The sequence below is a fragment of the Octodon degus genome, unplaced genomic scaffold (assembly GCF_000260255.1).
Source record: "Octodon degus isolate 3935 unplaced genomic scaffold, OctDeg1.0 scaffold00056, whole genome shotgun sequence".
NCBI classification, from domain to species: domain Eukaryota; kingdom Metazoa; phylum Chordata; class Mammalia; order Rodentia; family Octodontidae; genus Octodon; species Octodon degus.
In genome coordinates, this window is record NW_004524632.1 from 11,085,317 (window position 1) to 11,098,127 (window position 12,811).

Here is a 12,811-nt window from a genome sequence, read left to right on the forward strand (position 1 = left end):
GGTGCTGGGGGATTGAACCGCGGTCCCTGATGCTTTTGCTAAGCTTGTTCTAAGTAGGTGCTTTAGACCACTGAGCCATCTCTCCAGCCCACTAATTTATTTTTTGAGTTAGGGTCTCGCTGTGCAGTTTAGGCTGGACTGCGACTCTCCAGGTAGCCCCGGCCGGCCTCCTGACTCAATCTCCCTTGCTGGGATGACGGGCGAGTGACACCACGCCTCTGGGAGATCGAGCAGGGAGAGTGGCCCAGCACTCTGGGGTGTTCTGGTCTTCTCCAGGCGAGCACTCTGAGGGTCCGGACAGGACGGGGTTAACCGAGGTGCCAGGCGGCCGGGGCGGAGCCGGCGACCGCGGGAGGCGCGCGGCGCTGACTCAGCGGCGATTCCCGCGGTCTCCGGCGAGGGTTCCAGCGCGGCCCCTGGGACTTGCGCTGGCCTCGGACCGCCCCCAAATCTCAGGCCCTGTACTCCGAGGCCTTGGATTTCTACTGTGTGAAGCTCTCGGGAACACAACCAGCCGAGGGAGGGAGCGCAGGGCGGGGACCCGCGGGTGGGGGAAGGCGCACTGTCTCCAGACCCAGGGCTACGCCACGCCCTTCTCGCCCTTGGACTGGGGCCGAAGCGAGGGTCCAGCTTGGCTGGCCGGATGTCACACGGCGAGAACTATCGCACGTGAGCAACTGTGCCTGTTGTTATTGTGCAAAACAAAGACTACAAATTAAGGCCACCGTTGCTAGTGACCCTTCTGCCAGTGTCTGCACCCCAGAGGGGCCTTTGCTGAGATTTCCTGGGGCTGGAGGTCCTGGAGACCCGTGCTTTCCTCCCCCATGTAGCTCTCAGGTCCTGGACTGCAGGGAAGTTCTTTTAAATATCTGACCCCTTCTCCCGGCCTAAAGAAGATAGAGAGGGAGAGGGTAACTGTAAACACGCGCGCGCGCACACACACACACACACACACACACAGAGGCAAACCCAGGACCATCCCCTTTTGGAAACTTGCAAATTGCAATTTTTTCCCTCAGTTTTCCTCCGAGTTGCAAGACTACGACTCAACTTTTTAAATAACTTGTTTTGTTTCCATCGCAGAACTTTAGCAGGGCTTGTGCCCCGGCGAGCGGGTCCCCTGCCCCCACCGGGAACCTCTTCGCCCCTCACCCTCCAGGAGTCCGCGGAGTCGGCTGGGAGCTCTGGAGGAGAGCCGGTTGTTAGAAAGCTCCTCTGACGCTGCTGCTTCAGGAGCAGCCCCTCCCCTCCCGGCCTGGCAGCTTTCCCACCTCAGCTTCACCTCTGCGGGTGAGCCCGGTGTCGAGGTGCAGAAGGTGTCTGCCAGGGCTTCAGCAAACTCAGCAGCTCCGCCCACCCAGCCCGGAGCGGCGGGGGTGCAGCCCACAGCTCCACTCTGCTGCGAATCGCTTGCAAGCCGGTGGTGCAAAAATAGTAACAGCTGCTGCTTGCATCTTATTTCCATGTTATCGCTTTATGTGGCATGCTCTGGGCCACCCTTCCGTCCCCACCTCTATTCCCGTGGTCCCCCCACCCACTCCCCTTCTCGCCCCCATCAGTAGCCCCCTGCAGCCCTAGCTCTCCCAGGACAAACTGTGGGTCTCAGTGGGCGCAGAGCAGGACGACAGGCGTGGCCGGAGGGGACAGCCACCGCGGGAGTGCGCCCTGGGTCCGCAACCCGCGCTCCGCAGCAGCGCCCGCAGGTCCCGGCGGAAACGCAGGCCCAGGAAGGCGTAGAGCACGGGGTTGAGGCCGCAGCGCGCCAGGGCCAGGCCGCCGGTCATCAGCAGCGCCAGGTCCTTGCGCTTGCTGGCCGGGCAGCTGCGCTCACGGGCGGCCAGCAGGTCGGCCGTGTCCAGCAGCAGAGTGAGACTGTAGGGCAGCTGCAGCACCACGAAAGCCGCCACCAGGGCCACCACTACGCGCAGCGCACGCCGGCTCTCAGGCCCCCTGGCGGCCAGCAGCGTGCGGCCCAAGAGCGCGTAGCAGGCGGCCATGACGCCCAGCGGCAGCGCGAAGCCCAAGGCCACCTGAGCCACAGCGCTTGTCCCCTTCACAGTCTGCGCCAGGCCTTCGGGGAAGACAAGGCGACAGCGCCGCAGGCCCTCACGGGGCGCGTCCTGGCTGAAAAGGAGCGCGGGCAGCGCCAGGAACAGCGCCAGCAGCCACACGGCGGCTGAGGCCCACTGCGCGCGGCGGGACGGCGAGCGCTGAGGTCTCGCGGGGAGCGCGCGCGCGATGGCCACGTAGCGGTCAGCACTGATGCAGGCCAAGAACAGGAAGCCGGCGTGGGAGGAAGCCGCATGGAGGCCAGAGATGGTGCGGCAGGTGGCACTGCCCAGACTCCAGCCCTGCAGCGCCCCCGCTGCAGCGAAGGGCAGGGTCAGGGCCAGCAGGAGGTCGGCCACGGCTAGCTGCAGCAGGTGCGCCCTGGTGGGCGAGCACGCTGGGCGCCTGGCAGCCAGGTGCGTGGCCAGGACCAGGCTGTTCCCCGCCAGGCCCAGGAAGGACACCATGAGCAACACGCTGGGCTGGAAGGTGCGGCTGAAGGCCTGGACGTCGGCCTTGAAGCAGAGTTCAGGCAGTGGCTCGGCTGAGTAGGCATCCTCCTCGTCCCCAGAGTAGGAGCCCCAGGACACCTGGGGAGGGCAGTGAGAGCTAGACCTAAGAGACGCGACACAATCCCCGCAGCCATGCCGGACTACCGCAGGAGCCCTGCAGTCCATTCTGGCCACACCCGGGGACCCGTGAAGAAACCCTCCAGATGCCTTCTGTACCCCTTGGTCCCTGCTGCCTCCACTGCCAGCCTGCTGGTGACCTTGAGCGAGCTACTGCTGGTTCTGGATGTCAGGGACCTCGGCAGGACATAGAAGTCCTGTCCAGGCCTCCTGACAAGACTTGCAGCCAGGAGTGTTTGAAATATGGGTGACCGGCTGGTGAGATCAAAGCACAGGGACAAAGTTCAATCCCCCAGCACCACATACCAGCCAGCCGCGCCCCCTGGTGGGCTGAGCTGACCCCCCCCACACACAAATAAATAAAATTTTTTAAAAAATGAAATATGGGTGACGATGGGTCATCACCTAGCTGCGCATAGACCCAGTGTTTGCCGTAAAAACCGTAGTCCGGTTCGTCACCTCACAGCGCCCTCTCCTGGACAGACCGCTAGGTGCAGGCTGGCTGGACCCGGGACCCTGGCCTCCAGCCTGGGTCGGGATGGCTCCTTGCACCCTTCTCTTCCCCACTGGACCCCACCACCTCGCCCTTCAGCTCAGGCCCGCAGAGCCTCTCATGGCCTGGGACCCCAGGCTGTGGCTCCGCCAGCACAGGTGAGGGGGAGCAGAGGCCTGCGGGACCCACCCTGCCCTGCCCCCACTCCCACCTGCTCCGCGGGCTCGGTCCCCATCTCTGGCTACCAGGGTTTCGGAGGTAGAGCCGCAAGGGCAGAGGTTAAATAACCAGTGAGACAGGAAGGAAGGGGCGGAGAGAGGGGCTGGGAGCAGGGGTAGGGTCTGGCGCCCTGTGCGCCCCTCGCCTCTGGAAAGACTTTCCTTCACCCCCAGGGAAAAGGATGGGTTTGGGAATATTGTCTGCACAGTCTTGGGAACCATTTTTAGACTTTTGAACCTCAAGGGTTTTTTCTCTGCAAAGTGAAGTCAGTTAAAAAGGCAGATTGCACAGTGCTGGGCGGGAGCCCCCCACAATCCTGGGCCGCCGCCGCCCGGGGAATGTTAGAGCCCCTTACAGTCCTGTGTGGTCTCTGGACACCGCGCTCGCGCCCCTAATTCCTGCGCTTGGTAGTTTTTTGTTTTGTTTTGTTTTGTTCCAGGTTATCGCCTCCTTTTTGCCACCCCCAGGTCCTGGCCTGCAGCCTGGGCGCTGGTGTTTCCCGGCGGCTGGGGGATGCTCTGCCCCCGCCCTGTTGCGTGGGGCTGAGGCGCGCGCCTGCGCGGGGTCGGGGGACGCGCGTGCCCAGCGAGGAGGCTGGGGAAGGGGGAGGCGAGAAGAGAGGAGAGGAGAGGAAAGGAAAGGAGAGAGGAGGAGAGGAGAGGAGAGGAGAGAGGGAGAAGAGCGGAGCGCGGGGGGGAGGAGGGGTAGGGACGCCGGAGAGGGGACAGCGCCCTGGTGCCGACCGGAGCAGAGCTGGGTGTGGAGCCTGAGCTCGAGTCCGGCCCCGGGAGGCGGCCGCCGACCAGGTCCGCCTGACACGATGCGGCTGCGGCTGCTCTGCGTCCTGCTTGCCGCCGCGGCCTCAGGAGCTCGGGCCTGGGGCTACTGTGAGTGCCTGGCCGGGGCGGGAGGAGCAGAGCTCGGGCCTGCAGGGCGGGTCCCGCACCGCAATGCGGCTGGGTGGTCGGGGTCCTTCCCCGCTGGCAGCGCCCGCTCTCCGCAATGCAGCTCCGGCCGCTGCGCGCGCCCTGCGCCAGGCGGGCTCCAAGCTGAGCACCGAGCGGCCGGGCGGGGTCCAAGGGCAGCGGGGTGGGAAGGGGGGCTCTGCGGGGTGCCGCTTCTGGCTAGGCTTGGGGCTGGTGACCTGGCAGGAGTTGGGATCAAGACAGAGCCAGGGCTGGCGGGAGAGCTGGGGAGCCGGGGAGCAGGGAGAAGGGCAGGAGCCAAGGTGGGTTTCAGGGCGGCGCAGGTTTGGGGGTCTGAAGAAACAGGCCTGGGAAGGGTAAGGCTGGGCTGGTGTCCTGGTCTCATTTGGCCTCTGGAAGGTGCTGAGGTGTTGGGGGGCTGTGGGAGCCTCAGGCCAGTGTCTGCAGTGGGTGGCAGGGGCTCTGGCTGAGGGTCCTCTAGGAGAAAAGACCCCCCCTGCACGTGCCGCTGTTGCTGGAGCCCTGGTGGAGCCCCTGCCTCTGGAGGGCTGGGTCTGCGGCTGGGCTGCGGGACCGACCTTCAGAAGGGCCCCAGCGGAGGCGCTGAGTGACAGCTTCCCCTCTCCGCCCCAGACGGCTGTGATGAGGAGCTGGTGGGGCCCCTGTACGCACGGTCCCTGGGCGCCTCCTCCTACTATGGGCTCTTCACCACCGCCCGCTTCGCCCGGCTGCACGGTGAGCCCAGCCACCGCCTTGGGCAGGGCGGACCCCGAGGGCTGGGGGATAGTGTGGATAGTAAGAGTCCTGGCCACTTCTGCAGGCATCAGTGGGTGGTCACCCCGGATTGGGGACCCGAATCCCTGGCTGCAGATCGACTTAATGAAGAAGCACAGGATCCGCGCTGTGGCCACACAGGGCTCCTTTAATTCCTGGGACTGGGTCACACGCTACATGCTGCTCTATGGTGACCGTGTGGACAGCTGGACACCTTTCTACCAGCAAGGGCACAACGCGGTACTCTTGGGCCGCCTTCTCTGCTCTGGGCCCTGGGCTGGAACAGGGGTGAGGGGTAGGGGTGAGGGGAAAGGTGAAGAAGAACTCCGGGGGGATGCCAGCTGAGTGTGTGAGAGACACCTCAGAGCCCAGGGTTTAGCCCATTAGGGTGAAATGTGGGAGAGCTTCCTGGAGGTACCATTTGGTTGGCATTTTGAGGAGTAAGGACAAGGATGGCGGCAGAGTACGGGTGCAGTCTACACTCTCCCTGCCCCACAGACCTTCTTCGGCAACGTGAATGAGTCGGCAGTGGTGCGCCACGACCTGCACTACCACTTCACGGCGCGCTATGTGCGCATCGTGCCCCTGGCCTGGAACCCTCGTGGCAAGATCGGCCTGCGGCTCGGCCTCTATGGCTGTCCCTACAGTAAGCCACGGGGGCCGGGGACCCGGGGACCCAGGACAGCCTCTGGGGACTGGGCCAGCACACTCCAGCCCTCCGCCCCACAGAGTCCGACGTCCTCTACTTCGACGGTGATGACGCCATCTCCTACCGCTTCCCACGAGGGGTCAGCCGCAGCCTGTGGGACGTGATTGCCTTCAGCTTCAAGACAGAGGAGAAGGATGGGCTACTGGTGCACGCTGAGGGGGCCCAGGGCGACTACGTGACCCTGGAGCTGCAGGGCGCGCACCTGCTGCTGCACATGAGCCTGGGTGAGGGCCACTGCCCTGGTGTATGCATTTCGTGGTTGGGTCTTTGGAGCCAGGGTCTCGCTGTTTGACCCAGGCTGGCCTCGAGCTCCCAGCCTGTGCCACCACACCCAGCTCGCTAACTTTTCCTAGCACCTGCCAAGTGAGCTAGAAGCCATGAGTCCACGGGGAGCTCAGAGGCATCCCCTGGCCCCCCCCCCCTCCCCCGTTGGGAACCCCACGGGGCTTCCCACCCACCCACCCACCCAGTCACATGCGGTCCCGCCCCCAGGCAGCAGCCCCATCCAGCCCAGGCCTGGCCACACCTCGGTGAGTGCGGGCGGTGTCCTCAACGATCAGCACTGGCACTATGTGCGCCTGGACCGCTATGGGCGCGAGGCCAACCTCACCCTGGATGGTTATGTGCAGCGCTTTGTGCTCAATGGTGACTTTGAGCGGCTGAACCTGGACACAGAGGTGGGTGCAGCCCCTTTCTCCCGGTGCCTCTGGTGTTCACAGCAGTGCCTAGCTTTCTGTCCCTGTTACTAGCTTGTCCATATTTCTGTCCCACCCTGAGACATGGAGGTGGGATCTAGAAGTCCAGATTTGAGGAAAGGGCCGGGAAGATGACTCAGTACAATAAGCGCTTCCCTGGCAAGCTCAAGGGCCTGAGTTCAATCCCTGGTTCTGCAAAAAAAGAAAAAAGAACAGAGTTGAGGAAAATTGTCTTCTTGGAGTCCCACCCAGTGCTGTGGAGCTGATAAGGCCCCTGGTTCCTTATGCAGACAAGGACTGGTGCACAGGTTGTTGACTGACCAAGGTGCGACCAGCCAAGTGCATTTCCCTGGGGAAATGTGGGTTTGGGGACTTCCCTGCTCACCCCCTGTACCACCCCGCAGATGTTCATCGGAGGGCTGGTGGGTGCCTCGCAGAAGAACCTTGCCTACCGGCATAACTTCCGAGGCTGCATCGAGAATGTCATTTTCAACCGGGTCAACATCGCTGATCTGGCTGTGCGGCGCCACTCGAGGATCACCTTCGAGGCCAGTGGGCGAACTGGGAAGCAGGACACGGGATGGATGGGGAAATGGGGCCATGGACAGGGTGGGGGCAGGGCCACGCACCCCAGAGGGGTGCAGTCCTGGTGCCTCTTAGGTCAGTAGACACGCTGGGGTGGAGCTGGGACTCGTGGTTGAGACAGGCACAGGTGCAGTTCGCGCTGGCCTCTACTCATGGCGACCCTGCTGCCTCAGCTTCCCAAGTGCTGACACAGCTGGTGGGCCGCCATGTGGCCAGGCTCCTAGTGCTGGGCACGTGCGGGGCAGAGGGTCAGGACGGGCAGATCCCACGTCACTGGAACTGAGGGCCCCTGCTTCCTCCACAGGGCAAGGTGGCCTTCCGGTGCTTGGACCCAGTTCCGCATCCCATCAACTTTGGGGGACCACACAATTTTGTGCAGGTCCCTGGCTTCCCACGCCGCGGCCGCCTGGCCGTGTCCTTCCGCTTCCGCACCTGGGACCTCACGGGGCTGCTGCTGTTCTCGAGTATGGGTGACGGGCTGGGTCACGTGGAGCTGATGCTGAGCGAGGGCCAGGTCAATGTGTCCGTTGCACAGGCTGGCCGCAAGCGCCTGCAGTTCGCGGCTGGTGAGGGGGCCGATGGGTGAGGGGCCTGGCCTGGGCCTCTGCTTCACGGCTCCACCCCGACCCTGGCTCCTCTGCCCAGGGTACCGCCTGAATGATGGCTTTTGGCATGAGGTGAATTTTGTGGCCCAGGAGAACCACGCAGTCATCAGCATTGACGACGTAGAGGGGGCCGAAGTTCGAGTCTCTGCCCCGCTGCTCATTCGCACCGGAACCTCGTATTTCTTTGGGGGTAGGGAGGCAGGCCCACTGCCGGGTGGGAAGGCATTGTGTGAAGCTGCAGTGGGCGCCCAGAGGGCCGTGTGGGAGCCGGCCCCGCTCAAGCTCTGGGGTGGAGGCCCTGCACACTGGCTCCGCTGCTGGCCAGCTGAGTTCTAGCTTCCCAGTTGGCTGCTGGGTCTCTTTGGAGGCCTCACCAGGGGTGTCGCTGCAGGTTGTCCCAAGCCAGCCGGCCAGTGGGACTGCCACTCCAACCAGACAGCCTTTCACGGCTGCATGGAGCTGCTCAAGGTGGACGGCCAGCTGGTCAACCTCACACTGGTGGAGTTCCGGCGGCTGGGACACTTTGCCGAGGTCCTGTTTGACACATGTGGCATCACAGACAGGTATCGGAAGCCTGCTCCTAGCAAGCCTGGCCCCTGACGCCCACAGCCAGGCTCTCCCCTCCCTGCCCACCTGGGAAGGATTTCTCCTTGACTGCCCTTAGCAAAGCAACGCAGTGTCCCGATGGAAGTGCAGAATCTGCTTCTGCTTCTGCTCCTGCGGGGTTTTTCTCAGCAAGCAGTAGGGGAGGAAAAAGGAGCCAACTACACTTTGTAGGGGGAGAGACGAGCAGGACTTGGACCCTGAGCGTCCAGTGCCCCGCGTCTGTGCTTCTCCACGACTAGCACTGTAGGGTGCCTGTCAGCGGGTCCTGGGCACAAGGGACTTGGAGTGTGACCCCAGGACAGACATGGTAGTGCACACCTGTAATCCCAGTACTCAGGAGACTGACGCAGGAGGATTGCCAAGAGTCCAGGCCAACCTGGACCACACAGTGAGACCCTGTCCACTCCCTCGCAAATAAGACTCCTCCTGGGTGCCAACCCCTGCCAGGTGCAGCCCTAACATGTGCGAGCACGATGGCCGCTGCTACCAGTCGTGGGACGACTTCATCTGCTACTGTGAACTGACTGGATACAAGGGCGAGACCTGCCACCAGCGTGAGCCCGGGCGGGCGGGCGGGCGAGGGGCTGCCGGAGGTGCGGGGGCGAGGGCGAGGGGCTGCCGGAGATGGGGTCCCCCAGAGCGCTGGCCCTCGAACCGGCCCCCACCCAACAGCGCTGTACAAGGAATCCTGCGAGGCCTATCGGCTCAGCGGAAAAACCTCCGGCAACTTCACCATTGACCCCGACGGCAGCGGCCCCTTGAAGCCATTCGTAGTGTACTGCGACATCCGGGGTGAGCAGGCTGGGCCCGGAAGTGGGGGTGGGGTGGGGTGGGGTGGGTGGGGGAGTGAGCTCAAGGAGGCTGGGGTTAAAGTTGGCAGACCCCGGCCCAGCAGATAAGCGCAGCTTGGACTTTGCCTTCCCGCTGTCCCTGAGGTGTGGCGGCAGGGAGGGGAGCCCAGAAACCCTCGCCCAGCCCGCGCCTCCCCCACCAGAGCACCGTGCATGGACGGTGGTGCGGCACGACAGGCTGTGGGCGACGCGCGTGTCGGGCTCCAGCGCGGAGCGGCCCTTCCTGGCGGCCGTGCGGTACTGGAACGCCTCGTGGGAGGAGGTCAGCGCCCTGGCCAACGCCTCGCAGCACTGCGAGCAGTGGATTGAGTTCTCCTGCTACAACTCCCGGCTGCTCAACACGGCAGGTTGGCGGGGCCGGGCCGGGAGGAGGGCAGGAGGGGCGGCAGAGGCCAGGCGGCAGCGTCCTGGTGCCCCCGCCTCCAGGCGGCTATCCCTACAGCTTCTGGATCGGCCGCCATGAGGAGCAGCACTTCTACTGGGGCGGCTCCCAGCCGGGTATCCAGCGCTGCGCCTGCGGCCTGGACCACAGCTGCGTGGACCCCGCCCTGCACTGCAACTGCGATGCCGACCAGCCCCAGTGGTGAGGCCCAGGCTCAGGGAGGCCCGGGATGGTGGGCACCTACGTGGTGAGAGGGGCACGGAGGGACTGGCTGCGCCCCTGGCCTGCCCCGCAGGAGAACTGACAAGGGGCTGCTGACCTTCGTGGACCACCTGCCTGTCACCCAGGTGGTGGTGGGAGACACCAACCGCTCCAACTCTGAGGCCCAGTTCTTTCTGAGGCCGCTGCGCTGCTACGGAGACAGTGAGTGCCTCCCCATGTGCCACTGAGCCAGCTGGGGGTCCCTGGGCCACACCGCCAGGGCCCCCGCTGTGGTCAGGACCACGTGTATTCATCTTGGTCGTGATTGGCAGCTGTCCCGGGGTCCCTCGCCCTCCACCTGGCCCCTCCCGATGGTACCCTCCCTCGTGGCTGCAGGAAACTCCTGGAACACCATCTCCTTTCACACCGGGGCGGCGCTGCGCTTCCCCCCGATCCATGCCAACCACAGCCTGGACGTGTCCTTCTACTTCCGGACCTCGGCGCCCTCAGGCGTCTTCCTGGAGAACCAAAGTGGCCGCTACTGCCAGTGGCGTCGGCCATACCTGCGCGTGGAGCTCAACAGTGAGTGTGGCCTCGGGGTCTCCAGGACACAGGGAGGTTGCGCCAGGCTGGAGCCCTTGGGGGGCCAGAGGTCTGAGCTGCTGCCCCACTCGCGGCCCTTCACACAGCATCCCGGGACGTGGTCTTCGCCTTTGACGTGGGGAATGGGGACGAGAACCTGACAGTGCACACCGGCGACTTCGAGTTCAATGATGACCAGTGGCACCTGGTGCGGGCGGAGATCAACGTGAAGCAGGCACGGCTGCGCGTGGACCACCGGCCGTGGGTGGTGCGGCCCATGCCCCCGCAGACCTACATCTGGCTGGAGTACGACCAGCCCCTCTATGTGGGTGAGTGTCCCCTACGCAGCCCCGTCCCTTGCATGGGGCCGGCACAGAGCGCAGGGCCCGGCCGTGCCACGCTGCCTGGGCCTCACCCTGGCACCTCTGCCCTCCTCCTGGCCAGGCTCCGCGGAGCTCAAGCGGCGCCCCTTCGTGGGCTGCCTGAGGGCCATGCGTCTGAATGGTGTGACTCTGAACCTCGAGGGCCGGGCCAACGCTTCTGAGGGAACGTCCCCCAACTGCACTGGCCGCTGTGCCCACCCGCGCTTCCCCTGCTCCCATGGTGGCCGCTGTGTGGAGCGCTACAGCTACTACACGTGCGACTGTGACCTCACAGCCTTCGATGGGCCCTACTGCAACCATGGTCAGCATGGCGGGGTGGGAGCCAGCAGGACAGTCGGGCGTGGGGGGCCAGGGAAGGGGAAGAGGCCGGGGAGCCAGGTGGTGCATACTTGGAATCCCAGCACTCTGGACGGTAGAGTCAGGAGGATGAAGAGCTGGAGCCCGGCCGGGTCACTTAGTGACTTAGCAAGATGCTGACTCAAAATAGAAACAAGAAAGAGCAGCACTGTGGCTCTCTTGGGGGCCCCAGGGCCCATCCCTGGGACTGTAAGAAGCGTGAAGCGAGTGGCTGTCAGTCCCCACTCTCACCAAGGGACACAGGCTACCCCTTACAAGTCCTTCTGAGCCATTTCCTGGGTGACAGCGGCGTGTGCCCTAGACGTGTTGAGAACCTGCCCTGGGGCTCAGGCGTTGGTGATGAACACAGCCAGCTTCAGCTGGCTTCTGCATGGACACCAGACGGTGCCTGCCTTTAGGGACCTGGGGACTCGCAGGGTGAGTTTCTGGGCCAGGCGATATGGTGCCCCAGGCACCCAGAGGACTGTGGGACTCTCATTCTGATCCTGGTTCTCACTCACTGGGGGTCCTTGGACCAGTCCTGACCCAGCCCAGGCCTCAGATTCCTCACCCATCAATGCAGAGTCCAGAGAGGAGGATTTCTCACTGTTCTCATGCCTGTAGGGCTCCATTCTGTGGCAGAGGGCTTCACAGGACCAAAAGGTAGTAGGAGGGTGGTGACTGGCAGTGAAGGAAACCTACACCTGTGACTCCAGCCAGGTGTGGTGACTATATCTCAGAGGGAGGCTGAGGCAGGAGGATGCTAAATTAGAGTCCTCCTGGAAAACTGTGTGAGGCCCTGTCTCCAATAATAAAGAGTGGCTGGGGCTGCAGTGCAGTGGAGCACTCCTGGGGTCCATCCTTGATACCCAAAACAAAACAAGCCCAAGCCTCTGCATGGGGGTGGGGAGCCTGGGCCTGACCGCCACACCTCTGCCCACAGACATTGGTGGCTTCTTTGAGCCGGGGACCTGGATGCGCTACAACCTGCAGTCTGCCCTGCGCTCAGCGGCCCGTGAGTTCTCCCACATGCTGAGCCGGCCTGTGCCGGGCTACGAGCCGGGCTATGTCCCGGGCTATGACACCCCGGGCTATGTGCCCGGCTTCCACGGCCCCGGCTACCACTTGCCCGACTACCCGCGGCCTGGGCGGCCCGTGCCCGGGTACTGGGGCCCTGTGTACAACGTCACGGGGGAGGAGGTCTCCTTCAGCTTCAGCACCAGCTCGGCGCCCGCGGTCCTGCTTTACGTCAGCTCCTTTGTGCGCGACTACATGGCCGTGCTCATCAAGGAGGATGGTAAGTGCCCTCGCCGGCTCCCTGGCCACACTGCAGGTCCTCGAGGGCCCCCACAGGCCTGGGGTGGAAGAGACCCAGGTTTTTCTCCTGCTGCACAGGGACTCTGCAGCTGCGATACCAGCTGGGCACCAGCCCCTATGTGTACCCGCTGACCACTCGGCCGGTGACTGACGGCCAGCCGCACAGCGTCAATATTACCCGGGTCTACCGCAACCTCTTCATCCAGGTGCACAGCCCGCATGTGTCAGCACGGCAGGGCACCCGGGGAACGCCCCAGCGCGTGTTCGTGGGCCCTGCCCCTGGGCAGGAGCTGGGGAGCTTCTGGTTGTCTCACAAGCAGGCAGCTCCCCAAATCATCTTCCCAAAGTCAGCCAAAAGACAAGGCTCAAAATCAGGTTTTTCAGGGCTGGTGAGATGGCTCAGTGGCCTAAAGCACCTACTTAGAACAAGCTTAGCTAAAGCACAGGGACCGCAGTTCAGTCCCCCAGC

At 64.0% G+C, this 12,811-nt stretch overlaps 3 protein-coding genes across 3 annotated transcripts in view; 1 reads left to right on the forward strand and 2 right to left on the reverse strand.

Moving 5' to 3' along the window:
• Window positions 1-1,568: 1,568 nt before the first annotated feature.
• On the reverse strand, window positions 1,569-3,406 carry Ccr10 (C-C motif chemokine receptor 10). Its single transcript, XM_004633791.2, has 2 exons — window positions 3,383-3,406; window positions 1,569-2,639 (listed from the first exon to the last, which is right to left on the reverse strand). Exons 1-2 carry the CDS (start codon window positions 3,404-3,406, stop codon window positions 1,575-1,577), a joined length of 1,089 nt encoding a protein of 362 aa, XP_004633848.1. The 3' UTR covers window positions 1,569-1,574.
• A 727-nt stretch (window positions 3,407-4,133) lies between these two features.
• The window catches only part of Cntnap1 (contactin associated protein 1), a 10,871-nt gene continuing 2,193 nt past the window's right edge, over window positions 4,134-12,811 (forward strand). The window contains exons 1-20 of the mRNA XM_004633916.2: window positions 4,134-4,277; window positions 4,950-5,051; window positions 5,137-5,330; window positions 5,589-5,736; window positions 5,820-6,023; window positions 6,292-6,476; window positions 6,899-7,042; window positions 7,384-7,645; window positions 7,725-7,874; window positions 8,076-8,247; window positions 8,738-8,844; window positions 8,963-9,082; window positions 9,285-9,488; window positions 9,568-9,724; window positions 9,819-9,946; window positions 10,121-10,306; window positions 10,414-10,635; window positions 10,751-10,990; window positions 11,969-12,322; window positions 12,421-12,548. Coding sequence (XP_004633973.1) covers window positions 4,211-4,277; window positions 4,950-5,051; window positions 5,137-5,330; window positions 5,589-5,736; window positions 5,820-6,023; window positions 6,292-6,476; window positions 6,899-7,042; window positions 7,384-7,645; window positions 7,725-7,874; window positions 8,076-8,247; window positions 8,738-8,844; window positions 8,963-9,082; window positions 9,285-9,488; window positions 9,568-9,724; window positions 9,819-9,946; window positions 10,121-10,306; window positions 10,414-10,635; window positions 10,751-10,990; window positions 11,969-12,322; window positions 12,421-12,548 — 3,474 coding nt within the window. The 5' untranslated portion in view covers window positions 4,134-4,210. The remainder of the gene's footprint in view (window positions 4,278-4,949; window positions 5,052-5,136; window positions 5,331-5,588; window positions 5,737-5,819; window positions 6,024-6,291; window positions 6,477-6,898; window positions 7,043-7,383; window positions 7,646-7,724; window positions 7,875-8,075; window positions 8,248-8,737; window positions 8,845-8,962; window positions 9,083-9,284; window positions 9,489-9,567; window positions 9,725-9,818; window positions 9,947-10,120; window positions 10,307-10,413; window positions 10,636-10,750; window positions 10,991-11,968; window positions 12,323-12,420; window positions 12,549-12,811) is intronic.
• Window positions 5,000-12,811, reverse strand: part of Ezh1 (enhancer of zeste 1 polycomb repressive complex 2 subunit) — a 28,039-nt gene continuing 20,227 nt past the window's right edge. Inside the window, exon 20 of the mRNA XM_023717921.1 lies at window positions 5,000-5,010. The gene's annotated coding sequence lies outside the window, so the exon portion shown is untranslated. The remainder of the gene's footprint in view (window positions 5,011-12,811) is intronic.